At 38.1% G+C, this 23557-nt stretch overlaps 1 protein-coding gene across 1 annotated transcript; it reads left to right on the top strand.

Annotated features, from left to right (window-relative positions):
• Positions 1-1613: 1613 nt before the first annotated feature.
• On the top strand, positions 1614-8642 carry KCNV1 (potassium voltage-gated channel modifier subfamily V member 1). Its single transcript, XM_081071017.1, has 4 exons — positions 1614-1770; positions 2169-3381; positions 4223-4752; positions 8053-8642. The coding sequence occupies exons 2-4, from the start codon at positions 2861-2863 to the stop codon at positions 8562-8564; spliced, it is 1563 nt and encodes a 520-aa protein (XP_080927143.1). The 5' UTR covers positions 1614-1770; positions 2169-2860; the 3' UTR covers positions 8565-8642.
• Positions 8643-23557: the final 14915 nt, after the last annotated feature.

The raw sequence follows: 23557 nt of genomic DNA on the forward strand, positions 1-23557 counted from the left end.
GTACAGGAGACCCGGCAAGCCTCAGTCACCTTTCTTTACCTCTGGTTACCTGTCTGAGATCTCCCTTCTCACCCAAAGCTGTCACTCTCCTCTGCAAGTTTTCCTCCTTCTTCAGCACAATGTGTAAACCTCGGGTAGAATTTATTGCTAATCATTTAATTAAAGTTATTCACACTAAGGTATGAATAAGGCTTAACAGAACTGTGGACTTTTGCCTTTTTTAATGCCCATATAATCTATAATTAAGATATTGGGGGAATTTTTCTCTCTGTTTAAGGGACAGCTCTGCTACTTTAAAACAATTTAATAATATAGTCCCTAAACATAACGATGAACTATTACCAGGATAAATTTAACTCTTCTGTATGTTCTGTATGGAACAATTCTTTATAGAGGTAAGAGATAACCAAATGGATAGCTGTCAAAAGACTTATAACCTATAAATATTATACTGTTTTTTCAAATTTCACTGTAGTGGCCCCTTTATTTTTACAGGAAAACTGTTAGGTCCACAAGGACAGGGATCTTCTCTATTTTCTTCACGGATATAGCACCTAGATCCAAGCACCTAGAATAGTGTCTTGTACAAAATGGATGCTCGATAAACATTTGTTGAAAAATCAGGGAAAATACACTATTAAACTCCTGCCCTTCTTTAGAAACTTGCAATAATAAATAAATACATAAATAAAAGCAACCATACTTTGCTTTATTTTAAAATCACACAAAAGTGATATGTTCCAAGCATTGTGTTTATGAGGGCAGCCTCTGACAATTAGTCCAGGGTTTGAATTTAGACTGTGACACACTGTAAATCACTTAATTTCTCTGTGCCTCAGTTTCCCCTTCTGTAAAATGGGTCTACTATCACTCTTAGTATTGTTATTAGGATCAAATAAGATACTGAATGAATGAATGGATGGCCTAAAACTTCCTGACATAAAATAAGCACCCAATAAATGTTGGGTGTTTTTATTAAAACCTGAAGTTTTACCAAGGAAGACATTGAGGCCCATGAAGTAAATGACAACTGGAGGTCGCACAGGCCAGTTGGCAGTGCCAGACCGAACAGCCACATTTCAAGGGAATCTATGAAAAAGTTTTCCCTATTGACTATATCAAGCTACCTGCTCATCTCTTTATAAATACTTTCTAAAACTACTGACAAGGGGGAAAAAGGGATGAGTGTGGTTCACTCTCTCTTGCAAAGACTTCTGAAAAATGTAGGATTCCCAGATGCTTGCTGGAAGCAAGGAGAAAACACTGAACCACGCCACACAAAGCAGTTAATATAACTGCCTGAATCCTGAGTTTAGCAGACTTATGCAACTTGAAAATTTTGTTAGTTTTGCTCCCTGAATTTGGCAGCACATAGCTTCAGGGAAACAGGAATCTAATACAATTACTCTTCAAGTGTCTTCAGGATGAATATAATATTGGGTGACCCAAAGCCTCACTTCCCCCTCCCATCTCACCTCTCTCAGCTCCCTGCTCCCTGCTTTCCTCTCAGCTGGTGCTGGAGACCCGGAATGGCTCGCCGCGAGCGCAGGCGGGGGCGGCCACGCGCGGCTGTAGCCAAGGGGACAGAGCGGGTTGGAGGGTGGAGACGCGGCGACGCGAGGGAACTCGCGCCAGCCAAGAGCGCAGCTGCGAGCAATTTTTTTCCAGGACCTGTCAAGTCAGACCTCACGTGTAGACCAGGAGAATCAAACAAAGGCTAGGTAACCACCTGCGCCCACTGAGCGGAGTCCAGACTCGCCTGAGCCTCAGGTGAGTCACCCTCCCCTCCCCCCCCACACCCCCCGGTATCCAACAAGTTGGCCGAAGCGCCGCTCCCAGGGGCCTAGGGGTGCATTTCTCGCCTCACCTGGGCGCTGTGCTCGGTTTCTCCCTTTACTGAGGCGTCATTACCATTCAAATTCCTGCCCCAGCCCACGCCTGTTCTATTCCTTGTCTTTTTGTTGCTTTCCCCTCTCCTGAAATGACAGCTCCGCTGTGTGCCGGTGAGCGCGCTCCTCGGGAAACTTGCCGGGACAGAAATGGCTAAACCGAAAGGCGCAAAGTGCCTTGACACGCGGCGGGAGCTGGCAATGGGGACCCCTAGTTCTCAGTGGTTCACTGAGACTTTAATTAAAAGTCATCATTAATCATCCTTATTTTACAACCAGGAGGTCAAAACCTAACGGAGGAGAGAGAAGAAAATGGAGCGTGAATGACAATCCGAATAGGATGAAAGGGAATGGGAGCAAAGGACGCCGCCCCTTCCCTCAGGGCACCCTCCCCCACGTGCTCGCACCCCCCGCGAACCGTCCGGCGGAGGCCGATGCAGCCGCTGCAGTAAACGAGGAGGAAGGGATATACATCTTCAAGTTGGAAGCGACTCAGACCCGGGTACCACTTCCTCTGCTTTCTGAACTTTTCGTTTTGGCCTCCTCCGTGCAGGAGTGAGTCTTGTCATCTTGTCGCCTGCATTCAGCCAGGAGTCCTCCTCCTCCGCTCTAGACCTCCCTACCCCCTCCCCACCCGCTCCATCTCCCAAGTAGCCAGGCTTTCAGTTCTTCCACCTCCCAGGCTGGAGATCTCCATTACAAAGCTGGGAGAGGGCGCCCAGCAGTGTGCCCTGGGTGGTCCTCGGCCTGGACCACACCTGAGCATTTCCCTGTGCGCGACCCCCCTTGTCATCCCACCCTCCGCTCTCCGGCACTTGGACGCAGCTTCAGCTCCCTCGCAGCTGCCTGGCGGCGGGAGGAGGCGCGAGCGCAGGGGTGGAGAGAGTAGTGGTGCGCGGGTGGGAGGCGCTCCCCTCGGGAGCCCGGGAAATCCCGGCCGCCACCTGGGACCGTGCCACCGACCTCGCGGGATGGCTTCTGGTGCGCCCCCAACTTTCTGGCGCCCCCACGCAGCAGCCGCTGGGATGGAGCTGCCTCCCCGCGGCCGGGCGCTGCTGGACTCGCCGCTGGACAGCGGCTCCTTGACCTCGCTGGACTCCAGCGTCTTCTGCAGCGAGGGCGAAGGGGAGCCCCTGGCGATCGGGGACTGCTTCACGGTCAATGTGGGCGGCAGCCGCTTCGTGCTTTCGCAGCAGGTGTTGTCTTGCTTCCCGCACACGCGCCTTGGCAAGCTGGCGGTGGTAGTGGCTTCGTACCGGCGCCCCGGAGCCCTGGCCGTCGCACCCAGCCCCCTGGAGCTCTGCGACGATGCCAATCCCGTGGACAACGAATACTTCTTCGACCGCAGCTCGCAAGCATTCCGATACGTCCTGCATTACTACCGCACCGGCCGCCTGCATGTCATGGAACAGCTGTGCGCACTCTCTTTCCTTCAGGAGATCCAGTACTGGGGCATCGACGAGCTCAGCATCGACTCCTGCTGCAGGGACAGGTACAGGCGAGGGCGCGGTGGCTGGGCGGGGAGGCGGTCCCAGTGCAGAGAGGGCGACAAAGGGAAAGATTTGGGTCTTTGCACAAGTCTCCAGAACCCGGGCCTAAGAATACCTGAGGTCACTTTTGGAAGGTGGGGTGGGATGGGGATGGAACGCGTCAAAGCCAACTTGTGATTGCAAAGTTTTGAACGTAATCTTTTTCTGGGTGACTGTACACCAGCCAGTTCATTTATAAGGCAAGCGAGATCAGGCCTACAGTAAATATTCGGTGATTGAATAAATGAGTCAGAAAAGCTATGCTCCAAAAGATGTACTCGTAGGTATAGGGATGAAGGTTTCAGAATGGAGCATTATCATTTATCAAACCTAGGACACTCATATTAAAAAGTTGGATGGACAGTGATTTAAATACAGAAGAAACTTGATTCCTTGACTTTGATAATGACGGTATTATTATCTTTCTGTTACTACCATTTCTTCATGAATACCTTTCCATCACACACACACACACACACACACACACACACACACACACACACACAATTCTATATGACAAACTTCTCTTCTTGCTACAAGGAAATGGATAAAATACATTAATCTAAAGTAGCTTTGCTATGTATAAATCCTTTCGTATAAACTTCTACCACAGAAGTGTCATTTTAAAAATAATGAGCTTAAATGAGAAATTTAGAATACTGTGGGCAAGAGTAAAATATGAATGGACATTTTCTGCATTTGACTGAAATAAAAAGCATGACCTCACTGCCAAGTTTAATTCTCTATTTACTTCTGTATTTATTTTTTAAAAAAGACTAATCACCAAGTTGTCTTTCCTAAAAGATACTTCAGAAGAAAGGAGCTGAGTGAAACTTTAGACTTTAAGAAGGACACAGAAGACCAGGAAAGTCAACAGGAGAGTGAGCAGGACTTCTCCCAAGGACCTTGTCCCACGGTCCGCCAGAAGCTCTGGGACATCCTGGAGAAACCGGGGTCTTCCACAGCTGCCCGAATCTTTGGGGTCATCTCCATCATCTTCGTGGTGGTGTCCATCATCAACATGGCCCTGATGTCAGCTGAGTTAAGCTGGCTGGACTTGCAGCTGCTGGAAATCCTGGAGTACGTATGCATTAGCTGGTTCACCGGGGAGTTTGTCCTGCGCTTCTTGTGCGTGCGGGACAGGTGCCGCTTCCTGAGAAAGGTGCCAAACATCATAGACCTCCTTGCCATCTTGCCCTTCTACATCACTCTACTGGTAGAGAGCCTGAGTGGGAGCGAGTCTACACAAGAACTGGAAAACGTGGGGCGCATCGTCCAGGTTTTGAGGCTGCTCAGGGCTCTGCGCATGCTGAAGCTCGGCAGACATTCCACAGGTATTCAGATCTCATATTGCTATCTCATTTTCTTTTAATTTGCCATTGCTTGTAAACATTAGTGCTTTGACCACAACCCGAGGACAGCTCTGAATTGATACTCAGAATTACCAACTCCCATATTTTACCCAACCACGAACTCCAAAAAATGTATTAAAGTTGTTATTACAGGTATAGAGGAGACCATGCTTCTCACACTTTGTCTCCATTAGGCATTTGATAATTAATTTGACCATTTGTTAACCTCAACTTGTTTAACCCCGGGCCCAGAATGTGTACAAAAATTAGACACACTCTGCCTCTAGAAGGTTTCAGATAAAATATGCATAAAGGCACTCTGCCTCTAGAAGTTTCCAGATAAAATATGCATTAACAGCACATAAAAAAGATATGCATCAATTATATATGATATATAGGGACATGAGCCAGTTTCTCTTCTGTGTCCAAGAAAGTGCTTACCACACATGTTCCTTGGCAAAAGAGAAAATCAGTCCTCCAGAGGCTTCTCTAGCTATTATGCAGAAAAAGAGATGACCCAGCACTGGTGGCCTTCCCATCATTTTTGAAGTCACAGTGGAAACATTTTCTCTGGAAGAAAGCAGAAGACACTAACTAAATGCTTTATTTAGTATCTGAGAATTTTCTTGTTCCTGGTCTGGGATGCATGAGAGAATTGGTAACACGAATTCCTTAGCTTTTTGTGTATATCATGAAGCCTTGATAATCTAATGAACACTCTCCTTAGAAAAATCTCCACATAGCACAACTGTGCATAAAATTTGAGTCAACATCAGGGAAAATTACACAAATCCATTAAAGATGAGCCTTGCCTCTCCAGGGGCAGTGATTTTCAGTGGCTGGCCCTGCAGCTATTGCATATTCTGGAGTACCTATGTGTTACCTTATGGTAGACTTTAATGACAAGAGGAATCCCGTGAAAATCTTGTTAAAATGCAAATTCTGAGCCCCAATCCATAAAGAGGCAGATTTTAGTATTTGGGTTTGGATCCAGGAGTATACATTTCAACAAGCTCAGAAGTAAGTGATTGTGATGTAGGTAGTTCTGGGACCACACTTGGAAAAACAGTGGTGTAGGGTACCATATTAAAATCATACATGTTAATGCAATACATATGAATAAAAATGATTTGGCTAGAGAGTCCTATCACCACCTTATTTCCCTAGATATGTGCCTGCCTAGTCACCTAAAAGAAGTTAATGATAGCTGTCTCTCCCTACAAATATAGGGAGAAATTGACCTCAGATCCCCCCCCCCCACATTTCTCAGGTAATTAGAACTTATCCTAATATAATTTTGGCCATATATTTGCCTAGTTAGTCTCACATACCAGGGATTTGATAATGGGGTTTCCAACAACTTTTACAAGTACTCTTTGTTTTCTGACACTCATAATAGAATGCTTTCTTCTAGTATTTATAAACTCTTCACAGCATTCAATTTAAAAACACCCAGTGAAGACTACACTTTTTTTTCCCAAAAGAAAGGAAAAAGAAAATAACAGTAATTTCCACAATGTCACCTCTTCAAAGGGTTTTTCCGTTCTAAAGCAGTCAGTACACAATATTAATAAAGCCTTAATTCATTGGAAAGATATGAACATGCACAAATATTTGACAATTTTATCTCAAGCATTACATTTAGCGAAACGTAATGACATATTTCCCCATCTAATAACTATAAGTTGAGAGGTATTATACAATAACACAGGGACAATGGTGATCCAAGCAGCTTGGGTTTAAATCCTGGCTCTGTAGCTTTGTACTAGAGATGCTACATCTCATCTATAGAGGAACAATAATTACAACATCTATCTCATTGTTCTTGAGGATGATCGGAGTTAATAGAACTAACAGGCAGAAATTCAGACCTTGGTCTCTTTACAAAATTGTTGGTAAGATCTCATCTTGAAAAGTACAGTGTCCCCAAACAATATGCTTTTCCTCATCTGCTGTCAATTTATTTCAGAAAGGCAACTCACTACAGACAGACACATCAAGGTCAGTTTCCTAAAAGGTATTCTAAAGATATTCTAAAATTTTTTTGAAGTTAAACCTCAAAACTTATATTTACCGATCTGTAAAAATCACTGGCAAATAATTCAAGAACATCTCAAAATTTTAAGAACAGAATTCAACGTAATGAGAGTACAAATAATATTTGAATGCATTTCCAGGAGTCTCTTGTGAGTGAATAAAAACTTTTAAATGATTCTAAGCGGTATTGCTTTGGATTTCAGAGACAGTATCGTTGTGACATCAGGTTGATATGACTTCAAAATGTGGATACACATTAAGTAGTATCCCTCTAGTGTTAGGGAAGATACCTTACCAAATCACAAACCCATTATGGACACATCTTACTCTCCCTAGGACTTCATCTCTTCAGATATTGGAATGGACTCTAGTGGGTCTCCTCAGAACAGCAATGGGGAACCCACCAATGCCTCATCAGGAGTTTCCCAGTGACTCCAGCCCTCCATTCCCATCCATGGAGGAAGATTCTGTATTCAGGTCTACCTCCTTACAGGAAGGCAGAAATTCTAGGTAGTCAAGGGAGATATTCCTCTATAACTTTGGTATTAAGGACGAGAATTTCAATGAGTGTCATGGGAGTTCAGGAACCCCTCCTGATAGACCTCACAGAATGTCCTCTGAATGTACATGTGATGTTCTCATGTCAATTTTGTCACTGATGCCTAACTTGCTTCTGCTGCTCCACTCATTCTCATGGTATACGTTCAATACTACCTCTGGCATTCAGATAATGATACCCTCATTGTGTTAAATTTTATTGGGAGTGTGAGAAAAACAGATGCATAAAGTGTAAGGAGATAGCATAAAATTGGCACTAGAAAAGTGCGCTGAAGTGATGCATTGAAATGCAGGTCTGACCAAGTGAGCACTTCTCGTGGAACACTGCAAAGACCTCCCATTGTATAGTCTCAAGTACAAATTCCTATCACATAACCCCTGCCTGCCTTTTAATTTCATCCTTCATCATTTTTTTGTATAAATAGTCGATGTTTAATAAATACATAAGTGAGTGAATGAATCTAATTATATTTCTTTCTATCCTTCTCAATCCGGCTTCATCAACTAGACTATAAGCTTCCTGAAGACAAAGATTGATTAGTCATCGCTGCATCCCCAGAACATTGCCTAAAGCTGGAGACATATTAGATGTGAAATGCATGTTTGTGGGTGGATAGCAGGGAAAGAGAGAAGGAGGGGGGAGAAGGGGAGGGGTGCCAGTGACTGACAGCAGTTGTTCTATTCTAGGGTTACGCTCACTTGGGATGACAATCACCCAGTGTTATGAAGAAGTCGGCCTACTGCTCCTATTTCTGTCTGTGGGAATTTCTATATTCTCAACTGTGGAATATTTTGCTGAGCAAAGCATTCCTGACACGACCTTCACAAGTGTCCCTTGTGCATGGTGGTGGGCCACCACATCCATGACGACGGTGGGCTATGGGGACATTCGACCAGACACCACCGCAGGCAAAATCGTGGCCTTCATGTGCATATTATCGGGAATCCTTGTCCTGGCCTTGCCCATTGCTATCATCAACGACCGCTTCTCTGCTTGCTATTTCACCTTAAAGCTCAAGGAAGCAGCTGTTAGACAGCGTGAAGCGCTGAAGAAGCTCACCAAGAATATAGCCACTGACTCATACATCAGCGTTAACTTGAGAGATATCTACGCCCGGAGCATCATGGAGATGCTGAGACTAAAAGGCAGAGAAAGAGCAAGTACCAGGAGCAGTGGAGGAGATGATTTCTGGTTTTGAATTCACGTGCCCTTTGTTTATAAAAGCTTGTGTAAAACGAACGCGATCGATAAAGTCTTGATACTTTTGTGTACTGCTGAGGAGTCTCTTTGGAGTACTACTTGTGTGAATTTTTGCTGATACATTGCTTGGTCTACTAGAATACCATCTCCAAATAACTGCACATTGTTTTGATACATTTGAGTCTCAAAAATAGCCATTTAACACAACCCAATACAACTAGGCCAATATATACACGCCTGACTAGCCAAATAAAAAATAATATCGCAATACATACAACAAAGTTAAAAATTTTGTGCATCGCTAAATGTTAAAAGCTTTTTGTACCACTAATTTCAAAAAAAAAAAAAAAAGTTAAACTGCAAAAGCCTGAGAAAAGACAAGTGAACATTTAAGAACACACTGAACAACTTTGCTATTTAAAGATATTTCCCCAAGTAAAATAAACCACCCCTTTCTCCATCAGTTAAAGCTGTTGAATATAACAGTTAGCTTTACACAAGAGAAAATCCTGAGTTGTTGATCACAGATGGTTTCCCTATCTTCCCTCTGGTGCAAACCACTGGTCACAAATGGACTGAGGTCTGTATCCCATCATTACTACTGGAGGTGGGAACCCCCAAACTGCTTAAACTGCAGGAGAAAAATGCTGCAAACAGGCTCTGAGAACTGCACACTTCATTATTCCCAGTCAGGGCTCTATGTGGAATACAAAGCAGATACCTTATAGCACTCGATGGAAATTAGATGGTCTTTAAAAATCTCTTTATTATGTAGTGTTCAATTGATGTCTTTAAAATCATGAATATGCAAAGGTAAAGTACTAAATATCCTAAATCTATGAAAGAGTCTTATTTCATAAAGTGAGAACATTTGAGTGATACCACTGGATGAACTTGAAGATCTTTTATTTGTTAAAAAATGTTATGGATAACTTTCTGACTATTGGGGCAAATAACAAATATTCAAACCTTGCACGTATGTTTGACAGCATTTGACATTCATGATAATAAAACTCCTAGACATTTGGTTATATAATTAAAGCCAAAATCTCTTAATCTAATTAGTTTATGCTTCCCAATATTCTAGTAAATCAGATTTTAAAAACTAAGAATGAAACAGAGTATCACTTTAATACCCGCATTCTCAATGGGTGTAATATAGTGTTCCCAAGGGGAAGAAAATTGGTTCTTAGTGGGTAAAAATAACTCTTTTTATTCATAAAACACATGTACACATACAATAAACAGATGTAGAGTATGTATATGATACTAAAATTTCATGGGGTATGAAATGAGAAAAAATGCCTAAGAGGTTTCTTGCAATGGTTGGGTGGTAATAAGAAATAAACATGGAGAAATACTGCTATAATAAATGGCTATATAATATTTTATCAATACTACTGAAGACACCCTATTATATTATGAACTACACAAAAGAATGAAAGAGAGAGAGAGAGAGAGAGAGAGAGAGAGAGAGAGAGAGAGAAAGAGAGGTAGAAAGGGGGGAAGAGAGAGAGAAAGAGGAAAGAAGGAAGGAAGGAAGGGAAAAGAGAAAGAGTGATTAAAAGAGAAGCCAATCAATTACTTATAAGATGCCATTGAGTGTAAAGTGCATCCAGATTTGGGATATGTAAAAATTTTAAATATGCATCTTAAAATCAATGAAATATATACCACCTCTAGTTTTCTGGTATGCATGCTTAAGCTCTGAAAACATTTTTATTGATGGCATGAGTTCTAGATTGTATGCTAAAATACTTTCATCCACTTGGCTTGTTTCCACTTCTCCCAAATATTATGAAATAGTTTAAAAAAATATTTTCCCTGTTACACAGTTCATGATGCTAGGGCGTGACATAGGTCCCCTAGCTCTAGGCTAAACCTCATTCCGAGTCTGAAGGGCAAGCAGAGGTTAGACACAGAAGGCAAACTTACCCTGGCTTCTCTAGAACTCTCCCCAGTAAGAAGCTACTCTGATCCAGGACTGTGCTTTGTATGTATCATGTATTATGTCACTTATCCTCAAAATAACTTTATTATATAATTACTATTCTTGTATTCTTTTAAGTATATAGTTTATATATTTATTCATTCAACAAGTATTTGTTCAGGACCTAGCTATATGCTGGGCACTAGAGATTTTTTGTTAAACCAGATCAAGTCTTATTCTCTTATATTTAATATTCTACTCAAGGGTGTGAGGGGGGGAATACAGATTACAAAACTGAGGCATAAAAAGATGAAGTAACTTGCCCACATTCACCCAGCCCATACATAGATGACAGAACCAGGAATGAATTCCAATCTGCTGGACCCTGAAAATGATACTCCTAAAAGTCACATTATAAATTCCATTATTCCCACACAACCTATGTGTAGAGATTCACGTCGTAGCAGACAAGCCAATTTCTTGTGGATGGAGAGATTTAATATGCCTTAAGAAAAATATCAGCTTATTTTCAGAGGTGAAATGGTGCTTTCAAGAAACAGTTGCTCTCACACCTTATAGTCATTACTAAACAAGAAAAACACAAGGTCTGACAATTAAGTTACTGCACTTATCCTTGAAAAAGTGCTGCATATCTCATTGCTGAATATCACTACGGTCACCTTTGAAATACTCCCCTTGGCTAGCTATGCACTGATGCCAGTGCCTAGTCCACACTTCAAAGCGATTTTGGAACTCTTTTTCTGGAATGGCCATCAGAGCTGTCGTCGTATTACCCTTTATGTCCTGAATGTCATCAAAATGTCTTCCTTTTAATATTTTCTTTGTCTTCAGGTAAAGAAAGAAGTCACTGGGGGCCAGATCAGGTGAGTAGGGAGGGTGTTCCAATACAGTTATTTGTTTACTGGCTGAAAACTCCCTCACGGACAGTGCTGTGTGAGCTGGTGCATTGTCGTGATGCAAGAGCCATGAATTGTTGGCAAAAAGTTCAGGTCGTCTAACTTTTTCATGCAGCCTTTTCAGCACTTCCAAATAGTAAACTTGGTTAACTGTTTGTCCCGTTGGTACAAATTCATAATGAATAATCCCTCTCATATCAAAAAAGGTTAGCAACATTTTTGCAACAAGTTAGAGAACTTGTCAGACCTCGTATTATTTTTAGAATAATTAATAGTTGGAAAATGAAAAATGAAGTAAACTATATGTATTATATATATATATTTTTTTCATACCAGAGAAGATTCTAAACATGATCCCCATAAATGTGGTATGTTAGCTGCAAAAATTTTGTCGAGATGTGGACATTTCGAAAGAAATTTTTAAATACCACTGCTTGGTCAACTTTGCTGTTTTATAAAATATAAGTGTACTTATTCAACAAATGTACATATATGCAAAACAAATTTAGTTTAAGTAACAAATCAAGGTAGGAACTCTTAATTTTATATCCCATCATTTAAAAAACACTTGACAATTTTTAAAAACGTAAACCTTATTGCTATAAAACAATTTAATTTGTTTGGAAATATAAATAGATTTAATGGCTTTCTTTAATCTCAGAGAATACTAATTAAAAGCATTTGTGTGAATAAAGGTAATTCTTGAGTACCTAAAGAACAATTTTAAGAAATTACTGAGGTATTTAATAGAAGTGGCAGCATGTTTGTGTTTTATTGTTTTTTTTCTATATGTACAAGGAATTTTTGCATTTATCATTTAATGCAACTTAGTATTAAGTACAATGTATTAGATGCACAAAGAAGTTAACTGAGGGAAAAATCTCAGAGCTGTGTTTCAATGTGGAATTCTTACTGTCATTAAAATCCTTTGCCTAGCTCTTGCAGAAAATATATATGCTGACCCAAGTTATCTGAGCAAAACAGTATCATCAGTGAGCTTACTGCTTTGACAAATATTTCCACTGATACATTTTGTTAACATGAAGAGCCTGCTCTTGCAAAATATTAGCCATTAATATTTCTGTCTTATAAAACCTTCAGTTCAGGTCCAAAAAGATATCAGTTAACAAATTATATGTTACAGTGCTTCCCTTGTTGATTTTCTTTGCAAAGCACCCACCCACAACTCTCAAACCTCTCTCCCAGCCATTCTGATGTACGGCATAAAAAAATGTCACATAAGGAGAGCATTACTCATCAACTGCACTGGCGATTGCTTCCATGGTATGTCTTCAGGGGTAATGAGGTAACCTGGTAACAATCTTTTCATGTTATCATTTGCCTTATATTAAAATCACTCTTTTACTTATCCCTTCAATGCCAGTACCCCTCTGTTCCTTCCTGCTCTACGATTGACAAAACTGAAACCCTAATTCGGCCCAATCCAGTGCCTACTTGTGCCTGTACCTAAAGAGCTGATCATGATTACAGAAAAAAAACAACGTATGCTGACTGCTCCCATTTTACATTCATGCCTACCACCCCAAATGGGTTCTGAATGCTGCTAGGCAGTCATACTGGAATTACTGAATCTATTCATTCTCCTTAGATAAATATAAACCTCTAACACCTTCCTGTGATTCCACGTTTACTCAGAAAATAGAATCAGCTAGAAGAGGTTTTCTACAAGGTCCAGCACCCACATTTATCCACCTACCTCCATCTGTGCCTATTCATTCTGCCTTTTCTCTTATTATAAGGGTTGAACTGTCCTCTCTCTTCTCTCCAACTCTAGAATATTGCTTCAGAAAGTTTTTGCCCTCTCCTTACACTACCATCACTTTTCCTACTGGATCAATCTTATCAGAATTAAAACATAATTTATTTTTTCCCATCTTAAAAATAAAAGCAAACAGACAGATAAAAAAAAAAAAACTCTTTGAATCTACTTCATCCTCTCGGTAACACCCAATTTCCTAAACACCTTTATGACAAAACTCCTTAACAGCATTTTCTATACTCACTCTCAATTTTTATATTCACTTTTTAAAAATTCTTTCTTGAAAAGCCACCCAAATCAGTCTCCCACCCCTGTATCTCCTCTAAAACTGTTCTTCTCCAGATCAGCAATTACTCCATCATTGCTTAACCTAATCATCAATTCTCAGACTTCATATTTCTTGACCCATTGGCGGCATTTACAAGGTAACTTACAGACTTCCTTGAAATACTTCCTTCACTTGACTTCTAGCCCATCACACTCTCCCAACTGCCTCGCATGCTACTGTTCATGCATATTTTCTGGTTGAAGTGGCCAATAGGTGCTTAATCCACAGTGCTCTTCTTGTCTCTACTTACATTGATCCTTTGGTAAAGTCATCTTGTTTAATGGTTTGAATACCAGTGCTGCTTGGTCAACTCTGCCTTCAGACTAGACCTCTCGGTCTTCAGACCAGACCTCTCTTCTCATTTCCTGCATCTTCAGACTTGTATATCTAACTGCCTATTCAATATTTGCAGATATTCACACGCATTGCATGATGAGCACATTCAATACCACATTACCGATATTCTCTCAAACTCTATGTTAGGTCCAGTCTTCTGAGATGCAGGTGCCAAGACAGGCAGTTATTATGATATCAATTATGTGCAAAGCATTTACTGGGGGCAAAAGCCTGAGGAGATATGTGGAGAAGGTGGGAAGAACTTTCAGGCCATGATGCAGATTAGACACCTGTGAAGAACAGGGAAAGAGGAAGATCAGGTGAGAGAAAAAAAAGTCTCTGGTTGCAGCTCAGTTCTAAGAAATTTCAGCCAGGTTGATGGAGAGTCCTGAGCAAAAGCCACCCATGACAGAGCTCCACGTCTTTTAGAAATGGGACTGCATTAATACCTGGGGACTGGCAACAGGCTGTCCGTAACCATGCTCTTCTCTGGAAATCTGAGCAGTGCATTTTCATGGCCACCACAGTCAAGCCTTGGAACTGCACATGTCTGCTTCTCCATACATGTTCAGAAGTAGCCCCTCCCAGGGTCGCATGGGCCTCTCTTTCTGAGGGAAAAGATAGAAAAAGGAGTTGGTGGATGAACGAGAGCACTCATTGCCATAGTTGGTCTCAGGACAGCAGCTAATAGTCATCCTCTCCCTCCTCTACTATCCACAGCACCTCACCTCAGCGCATTATTTCCCTTATGATACCCTAACATCCAAAAAAGTTTGAAAGATAATTCTGTCTGCTCATGTTAGCCTCAGAGAAAAATTTGGTATCTTAGAAAACACTTTTTTGATTATCACTTGCTGAAGTGCACCATCATTAGTCATGCTGCACAGAATTGTCATTGCCACGCTATTTCTATTCTTAAACAACAAAAATGGCATTAATAAAATGGTATTGCTAGGGGACATTTCAAAACAATTTAAAACACAATTTTATTCATTTCTGAACTGGTAACATCACACTTAGTATGATACTATTTTAAAGGTAACGGTTAATAATCCAATGACTCTAAAAAATAGCTTCATGATTACCTATTAACTTATGTAAAACCACTGTAGATACATACATTTACCTTTCTACAACACAATGCATCCAAATCTGAAGTAACAGGGAATCTAAGTAAATTTTTGGATTTCCCTTTCATGTTTTAACTCAAGTGACAGTTCTTCCAATTATATGAAACCCATAGTCTAAGAGGTTTAATAAGTAAAAGAAGATAATGGTAATGAGTATATTGTCTATATTATTCTATTGTTCTGCTAATTTTTTTCCAAATAAATAATAATTGAACTAAAGCAGTTTCTATAAGTTTAGCACATGCATATGCAAATACACACACACATACAGAAAAAATGTGTATGTGGGGAGAAATTTGACATAACAAATTGACTTTGAAATTATGGGAGGGAAATGTTTCTTGACATGCATCACTAATCACCTAAATACCTCACTGGGGATATATAGACAGAATTTCAATATTCTATCTAAGGAAGAAAATCAAATCTTCCTTAAAGAATAATTTCTATTTCTCTAAACCGGGACAATTTTCCCCAAACCATGTCTTTACACATGTCTTTGCTGTACAGCAAATGTTTTATCTTAAACTAGTCTATAATTATTATCCTCAACTAATACTTAATGGTACTTGTCAAAATACAAGAAAGTCACAGTTGCTATGGTAACTATACTTTGTAGGAAACTCCTTTCAACAGGACTTGCTCCTAAAGTTAAAAAAAAACAAACAACAACAACAACAACAAAACCTTCACATCCAATAGTACCACCTTGATCACAAGCCAACAGGACAAAAGAAAGGAAGGAAGGAAGGAAGGAAGGAAGGAAGGAAGGAAGGAAGGAAGGAAGGAAGGAAGGAAGGAAGGAAGGAAGGAAGGAAGGAAGGAAGGAAGGAAGGAAGGATAAATGAATGAAAATGTAAAAATAAAAGCCATTCTTCTACCTTTAGTCATAGTTTCTTTCCTCACATGAGCTAATTATCCTTAAGATTTCAAACAAAGGAAAATAACTGCTCCCTGCAGAAATCTCTACGCGTAACAGCGAAAAGTAAAATCTCTTTCTTAACTTTAAAGATAGAACACACAATGTGATATATAGATGATGTATTACAGAATTACAAAATTACAAACCTATGTCATTTTACTAACCATTGTCACCCCAATAAATTTTAACTAAAAAAATAAAAAATAAAAAGACTTAAGTTTGTAATAGTAATTTTAAGAAATGTGTAATCAATGGACATTTGACAAATTCTTAGTACTCTTTCCCTTTTTGTTTAATTATTCTATACTATTTTTCACAGAGACTAATAAAATATGCTAAAGAAATCACTCACAGAAACCAATTTGTTTGATTCCAAAATTCTAAATGCATGGACAAATATAGCCTATCTCTCCACTTGGAATTCATCATATTACCTTATAAATAAATCTTCACAGAAATTTTAGCAGATATATTTGATAATTCAATTAGCAAAACCATCTTTCTCTGACATCTACTTTCTAGAAATATTTCTCAGAGAACAGAGCAAGAGTTTTTTCATTTAATTTCATATAACATCCTTTCAAGGATATTGTAAATATGAAGAGAGAGGGGCTAGTTAACTGGCATTTACATGAACAGGATAATTTATGATCTAGAAACAAAAATGTATTGTAGCACAATTTGTCCAATTCGTGTCAGAATTTGCAAGGGCAGTATAATAACAGCCTTTTGTTACCCTCTTTCAAATTTCAAAGACTGGTAGATTTGTGGATCAAAGAATGTGTGATAAAGCAAAACACACATATTGGTGTAAAAGTCATTTTTTATGAAACAAACACTGAAGTCATTTTTGATACTTGTGTAGTATTCCTCTGTGTTATCATTTTAATATAAAAACAAGGTCTATATTAGAAGTAAATATGTAGCTCTTAACTCTCTTATTTGGAAACAATTTAAATTAGTTTAGTGCACTACACAGCAAAGACCATTAAAGGATAATGAAATAAACTGATTGAGCTTTGACTACTATTTTTTTAATGGAGTGGATGGACTAAAATGGAATGACAGGGCAGAATAGAATTGGGATGGAATGGAAAATGATAAGACAGCATAGCATAGTATACAATAGCATATAACATATTAAAGTACACTCACAAGTCCTAAGCAAGAACGGCACACATCGCAAAAAAATACTGGAGCGGATTGTAAGAGCATTGGAAAAGGGACACCTAAGGGATGTGGTGGAAGCAGGCATTAGCTAGAAAAGGATCTTGGTCTTATGAGGTCTGACAATTAAGTTTGCGAACTCATCGTACAAAAAGTGCTACATAACTCATTACTAAATATCACTACAGTCACCTTCGAAGTACTCCCCTTGGGAAGCTGTGCACCAACACCAGTGCTTAGTCCACCCTTCAAAGCAATGTTGGAGCTCTTTTTCTGGAATGGCCATCAGAGCTGTCATCATATTAACCTTGATGTCTTGAATGTCATCAAAATGTCTTCCTTTCAATATTTCCTTTATCTTCAGGTAAAGAAAGAAGTCATTCGGGGCCAGATCAGGTGGGTAGGGAGGGTGTTCCAATACAGTTATTTGTTTACTGGCTAAAAACTCCCTCACAGACAGTACCCTGTGAGCTGGTGCATTGTCGTGATGCAAGAGCCATGAATCGTTGGTGAAAAGTTCATGTCCTCTAACGTATTCATGCAGCCTTTTCAGCACTTCCAAATAGTAAATTTGGTTAAGTGTTTGTCCAGTTGGCACAAATTCATAATAAATAATCCTTTTGATGTCAAGGTTAGCAACATCATTATAACAAGTTTGTGAACCTAATTGTCAGATCTCAAATTTCTTATTTCTTGATTTTTGTCTGTCATTATAACTGGGGCATTAATATTTCACAATTCAATTTTAATCAAAATAATTCACAGTGGGTTGTGAGCCAGGACAAGTATATTTTACCTACTATTGGCCAAACTGTGTATTTCAAGGAGGTTGTTAATATAAAAACCATTTTACTAACCGTTGGTTTAGTTACAAACTTCCTATGTATTTTTTTGAAAGATTATCAGTGTTATAATAGTCTCTTAGTTGATGATAACAGTAATATTTTAATTGAATTGAAACAAATCACCCATAAAATGAATTGCTTTATTATGTTAGAAAATGATAATGTAAAAATTACAGGACATATTTAAGACCTATTGCTGGAACTTAAAGTGTAAGTAGTGACAATATTTGAAACAAATGATCTCTGTAATCAGAGAACTTCTACTTTATTTGAACTACATATGGAAAAAAACACAACACTTGATGACAGAATTAGAATATAATTTTATAAAATGTACAAACCTCAATAAAAATAACAAATCTCAACATGTTAATTTTAATGATATTCCTGCAAAAGAAAGATTTACAGCTTCAAAACTGAAAAAAATAATTGGTACAAATTGGTAGTTATGAAATAATCATGGGGATATAAAATCTAGTATCGGGAATATAGCCAATAATATTGTAAAAACTATGTATAGTGTCAGATGGGTACTAGACTGGCCAAGGGGATCACTTTATAAGTTATATAAAGGTCTATCCACTATGCTGTATACCTGAAGCTAATATAATGTTGAATGTCAACTGTAATTTAAAAAATTAAAATAAAAAATTGCAAATATGCCATGTTACCCAAAAATAAGGTCACATCTTATATCAATTTTTGCTCCAAAAGACACATTAGGGCTTATGTTCATGGGATGTTATCCTGAAAAATCATGCTAAGGCTCATTTTCTAGTTAGGTCTTATTTTCAGGGAAACATGGTAGCAAACTTGATATGTCCCCCAAAATATTTTCAAAGAAAAAATATTATTTTTTCTATGCCATTTTCTAATTTTCTATAGCTGCTAATAAAAAGAATACTTTTACTTACTTCATAATTTGGGACAAAAGAAAAAAATAAAATGGCTCATACAACTTTCCAAAGAATCATTCCGAAAGTATGTATGGAAATGGAATGTCTGCTGTTTTAATTGATATACAGCTGAAAATTCCAAACTATGTTTCTTGGTGATAACACAATATCTAGTATTTTTGTCTAAAATTAATTAAACTTATTATATCATCCTGAAATACGTTGATTGTCCCAGGAAAATTCTAAGAGAGATTATGTTGGGAGACATTTTGTCATGTGTCTCTTGCATTTCAGCATATTTTGCAAACAGAAGCACTGGTAAATTTGTTTCAGATTTTCATTTCAAGTGTGTCTATGTATTATGAAATGTTGGAAAACAGAGATAGTATCTCCCCTGAAACAAATGTAGATTTGTGTGACGCCAGGGATAATAAAGATAATGTCTCCCTTTAAATCATGTTGGACATGTTTCCTTGAAGACTTTTTAAAAATTAGGTTTTTCTATGCTTGAGTTTCTCACCTGTGACACATATCCACTGAATGTGTAGCATTGACCAAACTCCATGTCACTCCTATGGGACTTGGGAAGCAAGAGAAAAAGGAAGCTCGTGCTGCCTTGTTTGCCATGAGTAATAAAGTCCTTTATCTCTGACCCAGGAGTCTCATGTCTTTTGAAATCATGGCAGAGTAACACATTAGCCTACAAGAAGGGCAAAATCTCAGACACCTCACAGTGTTTGATAGATTCTGAACTCAAAAGTTAATTTTATGTTTTTCTAAATGTAAAGTAACCACAGTTGGTAGATATTTTCTATGTTTTATTTTGGTAATAAAAATGGTGGAGTATTATTTGGCTTCTTAAGCATTCCTTATGAGCTAAACTTTAGGGGAGAAAATTAGCAAAACTGTCAACATGCCAAACATACGTGAAGGCTGCCAAAAGTAATATTATTATTGCAAACAAAACTCAAAGTCATCACCTTATCTCCCACATGTTTCTAAAATATGTTGCATTACACCAAATAGGAAATTAATAACAAAAAGAGTTTGAATGAAATAAAATTAGAAATATATTTATATCTTATTTCTGTTTCAAAGTTTTAATAATTACTTAATTAAAGAAAGTAGAAAAATGTTTAGAAAGTCTATTTGCTATTCAAATCCCTGCATCAATAACTGAGTCAAACTTCATGCCTAAAAGGAATAAATTATTACAACTCATTTGTCATTACAGATTGTTACAATTTGGTTCTTCATTTACACTGAAAGATAATTGTCAGATGTTACATTTATTGTGATTTTGGATTAAGGTTAAAGAATGTTTTGTATTGTAACACAGATAGAGGAAATTGTTACTATTCAAAGCTTACTTAATGGAACCAGAATTTGAAGTTTTATCCTTGACTGAAATGGTGGAATGGAAGGGAAAAAACTCAACCAGGCATAAAAGGTGTACATTGGTATATCTTTGTGTGTTCTGGACAGCCAGACACATTATCAACCACATTTAGTTAAATATTTTCTAATTTGCAGGGAGATGGTTTGAGGATCTTTCTCATGAGCTATTAAATATTAATAAAATGATATTTAACATAAAATTGGTTTATAGAAAAGGTAAACTTTATCTTACATGAATGTGTGTATATGTATGTTGGGGGGATGTTTACTTGTTCACAGTATAAAATGTATTTCTTACTGCAGTTTCTTTAATATTTGAAAACACTGATATAATGAAATCATTGGTCAGGGTACTCCAGAGAACCAATATGTATATATGTGTGTGAGTGTGTGTGTGTGTGTGTGTGTATATATATATATATATATATATATATATATATATATATATATATAAACAATATGTCATAAATATAGAAAAAAAATATATATATATAAAATAAAAAATTGGCTCACGTGATTATAGAGGCTGGCAGGTCCCCAAATCTGTAGTCAGTAAGCTAAAGACACAGAAGAGCCAATGAGGTACTTCCAGTCTGGATGCCAGCATGCTGAAGACCCAAGATAAGCCAATATTTCAGTTTGAGTCCAAAGGCAGGACAAATATGATGTCTCAGTTCAAAGACAGTCAGACAGGAGAAGTTTCCTCGTACTCAGTCTTTTTGTTTTATTCAGGACTTCAACTAATTAGATGAGGCCCAAACTCATTATGGAGGGCAATTTGGTTTACACAGTCTACCAGCTCGAATGTAGGGCTGCTAAAGAAAACTACAACTCTTGAATTATAAACCACCAAAGATGTTCTTTCTCTGGAGCTACGATAAGAGTCTGAAAATATAATTTGACATAGCCTACCTGTTTCCCAACCCCCTCATACCATTATGTCAGTATTTTTTTCCCTAATCCACATCTGAGTTTAAACTAAACTGAGCCTGGATGATAAGTACTCAAGATTGAAAAATAACACAAGAGCAATTAACACTGAAAAGAATTATGATATGATGAGTGTCTACGTGTTATTGTTACTCAGATTTATCTGACTTACTAATAAATTATTTTGACAAATGCATGATGTCATGTATCTATAATTACAATGTCATAGAGAATATCATACAGAGTAATTTTACTGTACTAAAAATGGTGGTTGCCCAGGGCTCATAGTCATTGGGAAGGGATGAATAGGCATAGCAAAGGGGATTTTTAGTGCAGTAAAATTATTCTGTATGGTATTTTAATTATAGATACATGACATTATGCATTTGTCAAGACACATAAAACTTTAAAGCACAAAAAATAAATGCCAATGTATGCAAAAGTTTTAATAATAATTTGGGAGGTTAGGGGATCCCAGGAAGCAATGCAGGCTGTGACAAGAGAAAGTAATTGTATTATCAGTATATGAAATAATCTCATAGAAGATGGGAGGAAGGTACTGACCTAAGTGACTTTGGAAATGAATGGGTTCTGGAAGACTAAAGGCAAAAGGAACTGAACTTAAGGGCTGTACTGTAGTGGATAAAGTTGTTCCCCAAGGCGGTATATGCATTTACAATTTTAATACTGCTATACATCTATATTGGAATAGAATAATTAAGTAAATAGATGTCAGTTGGTGGAAGCCAGTTTTCTCATTGGTGGAGTGGAGATTAAGATAAGTAAGGGATGGAGGCTAAAATAATAATCAGGTAAAGAGCAGAGTTGGACATATCAGTATGAACTCATGTATTGCTGAATATAGTTAAAGATGGTTACATATAGTAGTATTTAACATGTGTACATAAATGAGTTGGCATATGCGTACATATATTTCTTTGTTCTGTCACTGACAGGGCTAAAAAGAGTAACACCACAGTAGCAACGAGGACACTTAGTGTTCAGATTCTGGTTTCTAATACTATTGTCCAATTTAAAAAAACAGGGATCCTTGAAGAAATAGCTGATTCTGGGCCTGAGGCAGGAAATACACAAGATGAGCCTGGAACATTTTATAGTGCCAGAAAGTAAGAAGGTAAAGCAAACACATATTAAGGGCCTATGTCAAAGGGCATAGGAGCCAACTCTAAGTCCCCAGTGGTCAAAGCTAGAACAATCTGAGCAACAAAATAAATCGAGTAGTATTGTATTATAACCCAAAGTATAAACTAAATATCCGTTGGTCCATACTGATATAAATAAATGATTAAATTAATAACTTATGTAGACTCTCCATCTTAAAGAACAGGGAGTATAATTCCACACTTATTAAATATTGGCTGTGCAGAGACTTTCTTTGAAAGATCACAACAGAGACAAGGGGCAACAAAAGATTTACAGTGGAGAAGCTAGACGAATGCTGCCATGTAATCGAGCTCAACATCGACAGTCATAAATCATGTTGATAGTGTGTACCCTTGTTATAATCTGATGCAAATGGAACTTCACCACTGTGATCTTCCTCCCGCAAACCCATAACCCCAGTCTAATCAGGAGAATACTATCAGACAGATTCCAAGAGAGGGGGATCCTGCAATATGCCTGATCAACCTTCAAAAATGTCAAGGACAACAAAACCGAGGGAAAGTGTGAGAAACTCTCACAACTGAGAAGAACCTAAAGAGTCATAACAAGTAAATGTAACGTATGGTATCCTGGATGGGATCCTGGAACAGAAAAGGATAGTAGGTAAAAACTAAGGACATGTGAATAAACTATGAACTCTGATTAACAAGACTGCATCAATATCGGTTCATTACCTGTAGCAATGTACCATACTCATGCAAGATGTTAATAATAAGAGACCCTTTGCGAAACTGTATATGGGAACACTCTGTACTATATTCTCAATATTTCTGTAAATCAAAAACTGCTCTTAGAAAAGGATCTTCATTTTATAAATGAAGTGATTTGAAATATACATTAATTTGTTTCTGTCTTGAACAATAACCTTTGTATCAAAATATGTGTTATTTTTATTACATAGAAAAAAAATTCAAGTCACTCAAAGGACATACATGATTCACTGATAGTCTCAGATTACTTCTCTAAATAAATCACTTGGTACTGAAGGTGACCAAATTATGACTGTAATGTTTAATGATGCAGCCTTTTAAAATGCAGAGATGGGAAAGTTACAACTTCAATGAAAGATAAGGGTTATCTAAAATTTCCTTCTGAATTACATTTTAATTATTAAAAATAAAATGCTCCTTTAAATTTTTAATCAAATTCTACATCATTTGATTAATCTTTTGATTCTAGATGGATTGTTTTCTCTCTCAGACTTACTTGGTCTCTCTTTATATCAGC

Source organism: Rhinolophus hipposideros (genome assembly GCF_964194185.1).
Source record: "Rhinolophus hipposideros genome assembly, chromosome: 13".
Taxonomy (NCBI): domain Eukaryota; kingdom Metazoa; phylum Chordata; class Mammalia; order Chiroptera; family Rhinolophidae; genus Rhinolophus; species Rhinolophus hipposideros.

What these genes read in the sequence shown, in the direction of transcription:
- KCNV1 (XM_081071017.1), top strand. Translation starts at nt 2,861, where the DNA reads ATGGCTTCTGGTGCGCCCCCAACTTTCTGGCGCCCCCACGCAGCAGCC. An exon ending in GACTCCTGCTGCAGGGACAG is followed by an intron (nt 3,382 to 4,222) that starts GTACAGGCGAGG and finishes CTTTCCTAAAAG; the next exon opens with ATACTTCAGAAGAAAGGAGC. An exon ending in GCTCGGCAGACATTCCACAG is followed by an intron (nt 4,753 to 8,052) that starts GTATTCAGATCT and finishes GTTCTATTCTAG; the next exon opens with GGTTACGCTCACTTGGGATG.